The sequence below is a fragment of the Tenrec ecaudatus genome, chromosome 5 (genome assembly GCF_050624435.1).
Source record: "Tenrec ecaudatus isolate mTenEca1 chromosome 5, mTenEca1.hap1, whole genome shotgun sequence".
NCBI classification, from domain to species: domain Eukaryota; kingdom Metazoa; phylum Chordata; class Mammalia; order Afrosoricida; family Tenrecidae; genus Tenrec; species Tenrec ecaudatus.
In genome coordinates this window covers 78,534,162-78,548,454 of record NC_134534.1, presented here as the reverse complement: position 1 = coordinate 78,548,454, position 14,293 = coordinate 78,534,162, and the positions used below count along the sequence as shown (strand labels likewise).

At 39.7% G+C, this 14,293-nt stretch overlaps 1 protein-coding gene across 1 annotated transcript in view; it reads left to right on the top strand.

Annotated features, from left to right (window-relative positions):
* Positions 1–14,293, top strand: part of PRKDC (protein kinase, DNA-activated, catalytic subunit) — a 208,396-nt gene that overhangs the window by 54,324 nt on the left and 139,779 nt on the right. The window contains exon 32 of the mRNA XM_075549648.1: positions 12,557–12,780. Within this exon, the coding sequence (XP_075405763.1) occupies positions 12,557–12,780 (224 nt within the window). The remainder of the gene's footprint in view (positions 1–12,556; positions 12,781–14,293) is intronic.

Sequence of the window (14,293 nt, the reverse complement as noted above, 5' to 3'; positions counted from 1 at the left end):
AAACATAAATGAATACTAATTTAGACTTGGAATTGATGACGTGAGCCATGCTATGTTCTAAGCCCAAGTCTGATGACATATCTGTAACGAAAATATTGTTGAGGCTGTAATTCTATGAAATAAAAATGTCTAAATATATATTTAAAAAGTCTCTCTGAGAGTGGACTTGAAAACTGATTCCATAACATTACCTCCTAATGCTGATGCACACCCCTTGGACTGCCTTGCCATCATTTGTGTGTCAGTGTTTCTCCTTTGAAGAACTGTTTGTAGTTTCTGTTTTTCATTTATTTTTTTATTTTTTAACATTGTACTGTGGTTTGGTTGACGCTTTACAGTGGAAATAAATTTTCCATTCAACAATTTAAGCCCATTTTGTTTTCTGACATTAGTTGTTACCCTCTCAAAGTAACAACACTCTGCTCACTTCCTTCTTGGTTTCCCTTTGTTTGTTCTGTTGCATCCTGCCTCCTGAGCTTCGTTTTGGGGTAAATGCTGCCCTTTTGGCCTTGTATGGTTGAAGGTTCTAAGCAGTACATGCCTCATTGTCCACTTTATGGGCTGAAAGAGGACCCTTTGTGGTAGGTTCAATTCTAGGTTTGAGGGATATCGAAAACCAAAATCACTGTCATTGAGTCCATACTGACTCAGCCACCCTATAGGACAAGGTAGGCCTGCCCTGTAAGATCCCGAGAGTGGTTTTGAACTGCTAACCTTGTGGATCGCAGCCAAATGTGTAACCACTGCATCACCAGAGCTCTTGAAGGGTATCTAACGGCCATAATCTTAGGGGTTCCACCAGTCTCTGTGAGACCTGTTTGTCTGGTCTTTTTTTATGATTTTTACTTTTGTTTTACATTTTCCTTCCCACTCTGTTCTAGAACTTTCTACTTTGATCCAAAACAAGAGTCATCCTTAGTAGTAGCAGGGCATCATCTACTTTTGTTCGCAGGACAGAAGATGCTGGAGTTCACATGGTCAGTTAGCCTTTTAGACAAACCGTTTCTTTGCATCTTTGATGTTCACTTCTTTGCTGTAGTCTGGGAGAGACCAGTAGTTGAATCTTAAGTGACCACTTGTACGTTTTAAGAGCTCAGTCTTTATTGACCAAAGTAAGCTCTAGAATGCTGTGTCATTCCTTATGGCCTGTGCTACACAGTGACGTCGATGCCCCTGAGATAAGATTCTAAGATGCTAAGGCTAGGGACTCTTTCTGTGTTTGGCTGTGGCTCAGAAGTTCCATAACTCTGCCCTCATATTGCTGTTAGACACATGGATATATTTGCTACACATAATAATGCCCATGGAGAATATTTTCTACCAACTCTATATATGCTTTGGCATAGTCCCATTCACAGTCCTGTGCCTATTATATGCTGAGCAATAATTAGAGAAACAGATTTTATGAAGAAGAATTTACTGGCTTCTTGAGTGATTTATTTGGTAAAATGCCTGTTCATGGTCCTTATCCAATTTTCATTGGATTTTTTTTGTCTTTTTGTTATTCAGAGTGTTGTTTTCAGTAAATTTAGAAATTTTTCATCAGATATGCTGCTGCCAAATTTAATTTAATTTAAATCGCTACCCCCCAAAACACTTGAAATTGGTTTTATTGGGATGGCACCGATTTCACTTCTCATTCATGCAATTTTCTTTTCCTTTGTTGAATTTGCCAGTGATTTGTCTGTTTTATTTACTTACTATTATTTTTAATAACTTTATTGGGAACTTCTACAGATATCATAACTTTCCATAGTTCAATCACATCAAGCAGTTTCAAACATTTTCTTCTTGAACTCCTAGATAGTAGTTCTCCTTGTCCTCTCCCTCTTCTACCATACTTTCTTCTTTTTTTTACTATAATAGCTTTTCTTTTTTTTTCTGCCATAGCTTACACAATCCAATATATCCATTCACATACAATTCTGTTTGTCAATTTTATTAACCCTTTTAAAGAAGCTATTTCTTGTTCCATTCATGTCTGCCCCAATTTTTATGGTTTCTTCTGGTGATTGCAGGCATTTTTGCTGTTTCCCCCCCCCCCCCTAATTGTTAAGCGTTGTCGCATTAGATGTTAGTTGTATTTTTTTCCTTCTTTTTTGGTGCATGAAGTTGTTGCTGTAAGTTGTCCTCTAGACACTGTTCTCCAAAGGTTTTGTTATGTTTTCATTTTTGTTTAATGCTGGGATTTTTAAATCACAGTTTTTAGTTTATTCTATTACCCTGTAGTTTTTAAGCAGTTTTAATTTTCATATACTTAGATGTTCTTTACCTAGATCTTCTTATTATTGATTTCTAATTTTACAGAGTTGGCATCTGAGAAATATGTTTTGTAGTATTTTGGGTGTTTTAAAATTTGCTGAGGCTGTATTTGTGGCGTAACCTGGCCTGTTCTGGAGAATTATCCATGTGTGCTGGATAAGAATGTGTTTTGTGTTTCTTTCAAGTTGTTTTGTCCTTCATTGTAAACGATTGGTCATGTTTCCCGTTATACTCATGGGACGGTCTAATTTTTCCGTATTGTTAGTTGTACTATTGTCGAGGTCCTTTTCATTGATTGTGTGTATAGTCATTGTGTGTATTACCTGAAGTTAGATCGACCCCTTAATCAGTACATAATGGCTCTTATGCTGGTTTTTGCCTTAAAGTTTACTTTATCAGTTAGTTATATTGTTACTTTTATTCTTTTTCGCTTGCTTAATTTTTTTTGCATTGATATTTAACTTACTTTAATAATTTTTTTCTAAGGCAGCAGTTCACAACGTGTGGGTTGTGACCCCTTTGCGGGTCAAACGACCCTTTCACAGGGGTCACCTGATTTATAACAGTAGCAAAATTACAGTTATGAAGTAGCAACAAAAATGATTTTATGGTGCGGGGGATCACCGCAACATGAGGAACTGTATTAAAGGGTCGGGGCATTAAGAAGGTTGAGGACCATTGCCCTAAGGTAAGTGTCTTGTTGGAAATTGATTCATGGATCACGTTTTAAAATCTTTGTTTTTAAATTTTGGTTTGAACCATTTCTTGACTAGTGAATTTAATCCATGTGCACGCAATGTAACTCCGTGTATATGTTTCTACTGCTGCTGTTTGACTGAGTGTGTGTGTATTCTATGTATTATTTTGTGCTGAGTTCATTTTATTTTCGGATTTTCTTCATTTCTTTTGTTGTTGATATTGTGTTTACTGAGTCATTTTTTCTCTTTTTAGTTATAAATGTTATTAGTTTTCTTTGTGCTTATCTTGTAATTTGTTTTTTTCATACTATAATTAAAGCCATTTGTATTATTTTTATATCATCGTCTTCCTCTCCATTAGGAAGTGTTGCAAATACACCTTTTACTTCTTCTTTATGTTTTGTAGTTGTTGTCTTTTACAAACTGATGCTTCTGTTTCCCTTTCAGTCTTGTGTGTTTATTTTAATCTTGGAAGTTCTTTATCTAGGTTGTTTTCTGGGTGAGGTCAGGTATCCCGATCTCAGTGTGTTATCTGATGTTGTTAGTTTTCTGTCCAAATAATTCTATTTAGCATTACCCAAGTGGTTGGCCTGGATTTTACAAGTCCCTTTATTTTCTGTTTATCTACAAATGTCCTTATTTCTGCCATTGTATTTGAGGGACCATTGTAATTGAAATATAATTTCTGGTTGGCAACTTAAAAAAAATCATTTTATTGGGGGCTCATACAGTTCTTATCACAATCCATACATCCATCCATTGTGTCAAGCACATATGTACATTTGTTGCCATCATCATTCTCAAAACATTTGCCTTCTACTTGAGCCCTTAATATCGGCTGCTCATTTTTCTCCTCCCTCCCCACCACCCCTCCCTCATGAACCCTTCGTAATTCATAAATTATTATTATTTTGTCATGTGTTACACTGTCAGACTTTCCCCGCCCCCGCCCTCTTCTCTGCTATCCATCCTCCAGGGAGGAGGCTATACATAGATTCTTTTAATCAGTTCCCCCTTCCCATCCCACATTCCCTCCACCCTCCAGGCATCGCCATTCTGACCACTGGTCCTGAAGGGGTCATCTGTCCTGGATTCCCTGTGTTTCCAGTTGCTATCTGTACCAGTGTACATCCTCTGGTCTAGCCAGATTTGTAAGGTAGAATTGGGATCATCTCTTCCCCACAACCCTTCAGTAAGGGGGTGTCCAGTTGCCTACTGATGGACTTTGAGTCTCCACTCTGCACCCATCCTGATTTACAATGATATGATTTTTTGTTCTTTGATGCTTGATATCTGATCCCTTCGACAGCTCGTGGTCACATAGGCGGGTGTGCTTCTTCCATGTGGGCTTTATTGCTTCTGAGCTAGATGGCCGCTTGTCTATTTATTTATTTATTTATTTTTAAAAATTTTTTTATTTTAACAATTTATTGGGGCTGATACAATTCTTTACACAGTTCATACATATACATACATCAATTGTATAAAGCACATCTGTACAGTCTTTGCCCTAATCATTTTTTTCTCTTTTCTTCTTTTACATTTTATTAGGGACTCAAACAACTCTTACCACAATCCATACACATACATACATCAATTGTATAAAGCACATCCATACATTCCCTGCCCCAATCATTCTCAAGGCATTTGCTCTCCACTTAAGCCCCTTGCATCAGGTCCTCTTTTTTCCACCCCCTTCCCTCCCCATTCCCCCCTCCCTCATATGCCCTTGGTAATTTATACCTCGTTATTTTGTCATATCTTGCCCTATCCGGAGTCTCCCTTCCCCCCTTCTCTGCTGTCCCTCTCCCAGGGAAGAGGTCACATGTGGATCCTTGTAATCAGTTCCCCCTTTCCAACCCACTCACCCTCCACTCTCCCAGCATCGTCCCTCACACCCTTGGTCCTGAAGGTATCATCCACCCTGGATTCCCTGTATCTCCAACCCTCATATGTACCAGTGTACAGCCTCTGTCCTATCCAGCCCTGCAAGGTAGAATTCGGATGGCCGCTTGTTTAACCTTCAAGTCTTTAAGAACCCAGACGCTATATCTTTTTATAGCCGGGCACCATCAGCTTTCTTCACCACATTTGCTTATACACACGTTTGTCTTCAGTGATCATATCGGGAAGGTGGGCACCCACTGATAAGAATTTTTGTTTTTTGATGTCTGATAACTGGTCCCTTCTACACCTCGTGGTCAGACAGGTTGGTACGCTTCTTCCATGTGGGTTTTGATGCTTCTCAGCTAGGTGGCCTCTTGTTTACCTTCAAGCCTTTAAGACCCCAGATGCTATTGATAGCTGGGCACCGTCAGCTTTCTTCACCACATTTGCTTATGCACACATTTTTCTTCAGCAGTTGTGTCGGAAAGGTGTGCATCCTGGAATGCCAATTTATTAGAACAACGTGTTCTTGCATTGAGTAAGTGCTTGAGTGGAGGCCCAATATCCATCTGCTGCCTTAATACTAAACCTATAAATATATGCACGTAGATCTATTTCACCACCCTCCTATATAAATATATTTACGTATGTACATGACAGTATTTAGACCTCTGTAAATACCCTTTGTCACCTAGTTCTTTTCTCTATTTCCTTTCAATTTCCTCTTATCCCACTATCATTCTCAGCCTTCATTTGGGTTTCAGTAATTTCTCTCGGTTACCTTGCCCTTGCTGAATCCCTACCAGGCCTCTCACACCCTCCTTGCCACTGATTTTGGATCACTTGTTGCTCCCCTGTCCCTGGGTTGGTCAACACCACCTCCTTACCCCTGTCTCCCCTTCTCCTATGTCCCCCTGGAACCATTGGTCCCGTTGTTTTCTCCTCCAGACTATTCATCCAGCCTATCTTATCTAGATATATCTGTAGAGATAATATGCACCGAAAATCAAGCCACAGCAAGATAGGCGATGAATGAGAACACAGCGATGACAACAAAAAAGGAAACCAGTGACCCATAAACGAATAAATTAATTAAAGTAAAAAAAAATAAAAGAAAGAAAAACCTGCAAATAGATCAAGGTCTGATTTTTGATCTCTAGGCATGTCCTTCAGTCAGGTCCAATGGGATAATATGCTCTGGCCCCAGAGTCTGTCCTTTGTACTCCCTTGGGGGCTCCCTGCTCTGCTCCCACGGTTGCTCTGCCACATGCTTTTAGTGGTTTACCTAGGTGTTACAGGGTCAGTCTGGGCCAGTCCTGACACTGAGTCTCCAGTGTTGCCCTCCTTAGGGTCTTGGGCCAGCAAGGGATGGCGTGTCTCATAGTGGTATCAGCTTTATGGTCCTCTCTATGCATTAGCTATTCAGAGCGGGCATATCATCCTCCAGGCTTGGTGGGCTAGGATGTGCTCCACTCTCTCTTCCTCCCCCTTCATTTGCTCCCATGGCAATTTTTTTCTTTCAGGGTTTTGCATGTTTCCTCCCATTGCCTTCTTGCCTGTGTGGTTTTTGCTGAGAAGTCAGAGATTAATTTATTTGTTCACCTTCATTTTCACCCATGATACTCTCAGGATTCTTTGTTTGTCTTTGTTTTTAGAAATTATATTCTGATATGTCTTTGTGATTTTCTTTTGGGGTCTGTGTTACTTCTGGTTCCTTGAGCTACTTTTTTTCCCCTCTTGAGCTTCTTAAATGGTTATTTCTTGGCCTTGCAAGGTATTAAGGAAGTTTTCTGTCAACAAATCTTAAGGGGGAAAAATGTTCCTTTTTTTTGAGTGTGTGCCTCTTCCTATTAGAAAATTCTGATCACATATAAATAGTTTCTCTTGATTATGTCTCACGCAATTCTTTCTGATATTTTTATTCATTCTTTTTCTGATTGTTCCTTTAATAGACTGGTGTCAAAGAAATTTTCTTTTGTTGATACTGTATTCCACTGATTTAATATTAATATTTTGCCTTCTTTTACATGTAACATTTTCCGGAAATTTTAGCATTGATTTCTGGAATCCTAATTGCAGCTTTTTATGGTTTCTGATGGTCTAGTTAGTCTTCTTTGTCTTGATACATTCTTTGGTTTCTTGTATTGTTTTAATGCATTCTTTGAGAATTCTCAGTCTGTTGTCCTTTAGAACCCACCGATGCACCATGGGAGAGAGATTGGGCTGTCTACACCCTTAAGAGCTTCAAGTCTCAGAAACCAAAAGGAGCAGTTTTACCCTGTCCTGGAGGGCTGCTATGTGTTGGCATCAACTCAGTGGTAGCAATTTGGGGATCTTTGACTTTGCCTATATTTTATTTAATCTCTTGAAAGACCCAGTGTTGAACTTTTACATTCTTTGTCTGGTAATTCCATTTCCCTTATCTTCCTCAGGACATTTTCTACTTCTTTATTTGCTTGAGCCATTTTTTCCCCTTCCTTGTGTGACTTTAAGTTGTCTCTGAGACATTGTGGTATAATTTTATTTTTGATTGTATGCTTTTTTTCCTCACAGATTTTGTTTTTGTTGTTGTTGTGTTTTGATTTTCCCAGTTGGGTGAATTGGGCATGGGTTCATTCAGTAGTTTGGGAGCACTGAAGTGAGCACTACCTGTCTCTAGGTTGTTGTCATAGTGGAAGGGCACATGGATGTGGCTTTCCGTTTCCTGATTATGTAGAGAAACTGAAGACAGAACAGGTGTTGGCTACAACCATTGAGTCAGTAGAGCCCAAGCTGGTGGTGGAACGGGCCGAGTAGGTGGTGTGTGTGACTGGTTATGGGAGTGTCTGTAATATCTCCTGCCAGATGACTGTGTATGTTCTGAACAGCAAAATAAATAAAATTAAGAAAAAAAAACAAAAAAAGTTTCATTTGTTTTTGAGACTGTGTACAGCAAAGTGTACACCATTTCAACCACTTCTACATTGTAATTCAGTGACATTGATTACATTCCTCAAACTGTGCAAACACCTCCCCTCCAATCCCGAGTTTTTTCTTCTCCGGTGACATGAACTGACTGCCCCTAACTTTCCTTTCTGCTCTCTTGAGTTGCTTTTGTGAATTTGATCACAGAAAGAGGATTCTTAAAAGAGCATAATGGTAGACATCACGTGTCCATGAAGTTAAACTACATATGGTTTGTTTTTAAGATTTTAGGGGACCATTTTGGTATGAAGTTCAATGATTATCTCAGGGCAATAATTTTGGAGGTTCACCCAGCACCCCCGACTCCAGAAAGATTGAATTCCGTTTCGCATTTTCCTTTTTTTTATGTGCAATTTTTTTCCTTTTTTTAACAATTTATTGGGGCTCATACAATTCTTATCACAGCTCATACATATACATACATCAATTGTATAAAGCACATCTGTACAGTCTTTGCCCTAATCATTTTTTTCTCCTCTTTTCTTTTTTTACATTTTATTAGGGACTCATATAACTCTTATCACCATCCATACATATACATACATCAATTGTATAAAGCACATCCATACATTCCCTGCCCCAATCATTCTCAAGGCATTTGCTCTCCACTTAAGCCCCTTGCATCAGGTCCTCTTTTTTTTCCCCCCTCCCTCCCCTTTCCCCCCTCCCTCATGTGCCCTTGGTAATTTATACATCGTTATTTTGTCATATCTTGCCCTATCCGGAGTCTCCCTTCCCCCCTTCTCTGCTGTCCCTCTCCCAGGGAAGAGGTCACATGTGGATTCACATTTTCCTTTTTATCAAGATTCATATAGCCCACTTTGGATCAAAATGCTTCGTAGTGTTAGCCACGCCTTATTAGTTCTGGGCTCATGGCTAAGAAGGCAGTTGTTCATGGAAACAGTGAGCTACAGATTTCATTTCCACTCCGGACTCTCCTTTTATTTTGGTCCAGGTTGGCACAGTGATATGTTGTGGCTAGGATGGCGGCTTGTGAAGTGTAGGAGGTAGAACAGAAGCCCTAAACATACTTATTGTTAGGGTAGTTAACCAGTATATTCCTTGAAACCGTGATCCGAAACTTCAAGCCACCTCACAATAAGTGGCTTTGTCAGCTTTTTTACTTTTTTTGGTTCTTGTGTTATAAATATTTTTCTCACATGAGTTTTGCCAATTGAACTTTTTACAACTTATGGACCATATTCATAGTAATTGATTCTGCAACTATACCTTTAAACAGTACATTTTTTCATCTTTGTAAACCCAAAGTGCGTCCTCTGTAAGCAATGGCCCTCCCCATAGTGTAACCTTTGGTCTTTATGCCTTTGCCTTTTTATGTTACTAAGGTCATTTAATATGTGGCCTTTAAAAAAAATCATTTTCTTTGGGGCTCATGCAACTCTTATCAAAATCTATATGTACATCAATTGTATAAAGCACATTTGTACATTTGTTACCCTCATCATTCTCAAAACTTCTGCTCTCCACGTAAGCCCCTGGCATCAGCTCCTCATATTTTCCCCCTCCCTCCCCGCTCCCCTCTCCCTCATGAACCCTTGATAATTAATAAATTATTATTTTGTCATATCTTACACTGTCAGACTTCTCCCTTCACCCACTTTTCTGTTGTCCGTCCCCAAGGGAGGAGGTTATATATAGATTCAACCCCACCCTCCCTTCATCCTCCCGGTATCGAATATGTGGCCTTTTATGATTGACTTATTTCATGAAGCACAATGTCTTCAAGATCCATCCATGTCATAGCATGTCCATATCACAAGACTTTAATTCTCCTACTGGCTGAGTAGTATCTCATTTTGTATATGTAACACATACTGTTCCTCCATTCATCTGTTGGTCGGCACTTAGGTTGTTTTCACATCTTGAATGTTGTGAATAGTGCTGCTATACCAGACCCCGAGCCTCTGCGTTCAAGTCCATGGGACCATAGCTAGGAGTGGAATTGCTAGATCTTAAGCACTCTTTGTGATAGCACTTGTATCTTCAGTAATCTGGTTGGTAAAGTCTTTTGATGAACAAGTCTTCAGTTTTTATGAGGTTCTCTATTTATTTCTGCTGTTTACACCTTTGTTATTATAATAGATATCCCACTGTGAAAAGCCAGTCCTACCAATGTTGTCTCTGCTTGTTCTTCAAAACATTTAATTGTAGTTTTCATACTTAGTTCCCTAATCCACTTGGGATTTGTTTTGATATGAAGTTGGCATCTTGGGTCAACTTTACTGCATGTGGATATTAAATTTTTTCACACCATTTTCTTTCCCCATCAGATGGACTTAACACCTTATTGAAAAATCATTTGACTTTGTAGATCTGTATGTTTACTTATGGACTGTCAGTTTTATTCCATTGTTCTTTGTATCTATCATTATAACATTATGAGGCTGTTTTGATGACTAGAGCTATATAGAGAGAATAATCAGGAAATATGTATCCTCTTTGTTCTACTCTCTCTCCTTTTCTATTTTTTTTTTAGCCATTTAGAGCCTCTTGCCATTTCAAATAAATATGACAGTTGGCTTTTCCATTCTGTAAAGAAGACTGTAGATACTTGATTTTGTATTGTATTGAATCTGTAGATCTACTTGGGTATTATTGTTAGGTACTGTCGAGTTAATTCTGACTCATAGTTACCCCTGTGCACAAGAGGATGAAACGTGGTTTAGTCTTGCACCATCCTCATAAATATTGTTACTTTTGAGCCACTGTAGATATTGCTGGTATAGTAATAATATTGTCTTCTAATTCATGAACATGGAACATCTGTCTACTTATTTTAGTCTCCTATAATTTCCTACAGCAGTGTTTTGTAATTTTTACAAATGTGTTCTTATTGTATGAGTCTAAAGTTGAATTCTTTTTGTGAGTACTCTTTTGAGAGCAGATAACTGCATTTTTTCAGTTCTTATTTAATTGTTTAAAAATGTTTGACCCGGTCTGTCTAAATAAGATAGGCTGGATGGACTATCTGGAGGAAAAACAACGGGACTGACAGTTCCGGGGGGACTTGGGATAGGGGGAGGTGAGGGGTAAGCAAGTGGTGTTAACAAACTCAGGGACAAGGGAACAACATGGGATCCAAATTGGTGGTGAAAAGGGAGTGGCAGGCCTGGTAGGGAATGATCAAGGGTAAGGTAACGTAAAGAAGCGGTATACCTGTAACCCAGGTGGGGACGGAGCATGTTAGTGGGGCAGGAGGATGGTCAAGGGAAATAGAGGTAAGAGCTAGGAGGCAAAGGGCATTTATAGAGATCTAGACAAAGACATGTACATGCAATATATGTGAGGATGGGGAAATAGATGTATGTGCCTATATTTATAGTTGTAGTATTAAGGTGGCAGAAGGACCTTGGGCCTCTACTCAAGCACTCCCTCAATGCATGAATACTTTCTTCTATTAAATTGGCATTCTATGATGCTCACCCTCCCGATGCAACTGCTGAAGCCAAAGCAGGTGAACAAACAAATGTGGCGAAGAAAGCTGATGGTGCCCGGCTATCAAAAGAGATAGCGTCTGGGGTCTTAAAGGCTTGAAGATAAACAAGTGGCCATCTAGCTCAGAAGCAACAAAGCCCACATGGAAGAACACACCAGCCTGTGTGATCACGTGGTTCTGAAGGGATCAATTATCAGGCATCAAAAAACAAAAAAATCATATCATTGGGTGCACACCTCCATGATTTGATCGCTGAGGAGAAACTGGTGCATAAGCAAATGTGGCGAAGAAAGCTGATGGTGCCTGGCTATCAAAAGAGATAGTGTCTGGGGTCTTAAAAGCTTGAAGGTGAACAAGCGGCCATCTAGCTCAGAAGCAACAAAGCCCACATGGAAGAAGCACACCAGCCTGTGCGATCACGAGGTGTCGAAGGGATCAGGTATAAGGCATCATAAAAAAAAAATCTTACCATAGTGAATGAAGGGGGAAGTGCAGAGTGGAGACCCACAGCCCATTTGTCAACCAATGGAGATCTCCTCCCAGAGGGGTCTAAAGGAGCAGATGAGTCAGTCAGGGTGCGACGTAGCACCGATGAAGAATACAGCTTTCCTCCAGTTCCTAAATGCTTCCTCCTCCACCCCCACCCCCCACTACCATGTTCCAAATTCTACCTTGCAAGTCTGGATAGAGCAGAGGTTGTACACTGGTGCACATAGGAGCTGGAGGCACAGGGACTCCAGGGTGGATGATACCTTCAGGACCAGGGGTGTGAGGGGCGATACTGGGAGGGTAGAGGGTGAGTGGGTTGGAAAGAGGGAACTGATTACAAGGATCTACATGTGACCTCCTCCCTGGTGGGCGGACAACAAAAACGGGGGTGAAGGGAGACGCCAGGTAGGGCAAGATATGACAAAATAATAATTTATAAATTATCAAGGGCTCATGAGGGAGCAGGGAGCGGGGAGGGAGGGGAAAAAAGAGGACTTGATGCAAAGGGCTTAAGTGGAGAGCAAATGCTTTGAAAATGATTAGGGCAAAGAATGTATAGATGTGCTTTATACAATTGATGTATGTATATATATGGATTGTGATAAGAGTTGTATGAGCCCCTAATAAAATGTTAAAAAAAAGAATGACAGGTTAAAAAAAAAGTTTGACCCTGCCATTTCTATACTTAACGAATTTTAAAGTAATTATAAAGTATAAATATAAATTTATTCATTATAAAGTAACTTCTCTGTATAAATACAGAAGGCCAGCATTGATATTTTAATATAATTATTTCTAGGTCCTGAAGCCCAGTCTTCACTTTTGACCGCAGTGGCGTTTTTCCTGGAGCGCCTTGCCATGCACAGCCTGCCGGCTGCAGAGCGGTGCTTTGGCGCGGGCACCCAGGGTGACATTCCCAGCCCGCAGGAGGAAGAAGGGTATAACTATAGTAAATGCACAGTGGTGGTCCGAGTTATGGAATTTATCACCATGCTGCTGAACACCTCTCCTGAAGCTTGCAAGGTAGGGTCACTGTGCTACTGTCTTGATTTAAAATTAGCATCTGGCATGTGAAACATCGTCCTCCAGTTTCTACTAGAAGTGGCCCTAGCGTGTTTTTCTTCTGTTCAGTACTCTCCATTACTGTGGAAGTTCTTTATTGTTGGAAACTAGAATTTTGCTTTTTCCTCACATTTTCCTGGTGTTAATAAAATATGACCACCACTCCTCTGTCTGCTTGCCAGCTTGGAAAGCACAAGAGTGGCTGTATAGAGATAAGAACTGATGCAGGGGCTGTAGGGAGTGTAATGGGGGTGGGGAATAGAGTGGGTGAGGGGATTTCAGGAGGAAACAATGGAAGTGGGAGGGGGAGGGAGCACTAGAACCGATGGTGATTAAGCAACTCTTTTTAAAGGTGATTTAATCATGGGTGAAAATGTTCTGAAATTTATTGTGATAATTGTACAATTCTTCTTTATCGGATTGAATTGTGTGATATGTGTATTAAGTTGCAAGAAATAAAAAATTATACATGAAAGAAAGCAAAAGATCATTTAAAAGATATGAAAGAAAGAAAAGATCAAATTGGGTATTGGAAGGGACTTTGCTCTTAATCATAGAAGAAGAGCAGATGGAGGAAATAATGCAGTCAAATAGCTAAACAGAAAACTTCCAAGAGCAACTGAAGAAGACAAAGTTAAATATAATAAATGTGGAAAGACTAGAATTAGGAAACCTAAAAGAAAGAACACGCTCAGATGATCTGAAACGGAAAAAACTCAAGAAAATATTCAAGCCTCAAGCTACAATGGTCAAACATTCTTCGCACAAAATATTGAATGAAGAAGGAGGCCTCAAAAGAGTCACTGTACCAAACAAGAACCATTTCAGTTGGGAGCTTATTTTCACGAAACAATCTTTTGAAGGAAGAAGTCCAAGTTGCACTAAAGGTACTGGGCCAAAAGAAGCCTTCAGATTGAGAGAACACCAATTGAAATGTTTCAGCAGGCTGTCAAAGTACTGGAAGCACACCCTTGTCTATGCCAAGAAATTTGGAAGACAGCTACTTGGTCAATCGACTGAAAGTAGTATGTAGTTGTACCTACTTCAACGAAAGCTGACCCAAGAGAATACTCAAATTATAGAACAGTATCACTGATATCACATGCAAGTAAATTTTTGCTTCAGAGCATCCAACAATGGTCGTAACGACAGTACATTGACAGGAGCTGCCAGAAATTGGGGGCACATTCATTTGATGACATGGAAAAAGATACATCATTGCTGATGTCAGATGGACTTCGACTGAAAGCAAATAATGCCAGAAATAGATTTACTTATGCTCTATTTACTGTGCAAAAAAATTAGACTGTGGACCCTAACAGACTATAGATAAGCTTGAGAAAAATGGGAATTTCAGAATAATTTATGTACTCATTCAGAAGCTGTATGTGGCTCAAAAGCATTTGCTTGAACAGAACGAGGGAATGCTGCATTGGTTAAAGTGAGAAAGGCGTGCGTCAGGGTTGTATCCTCT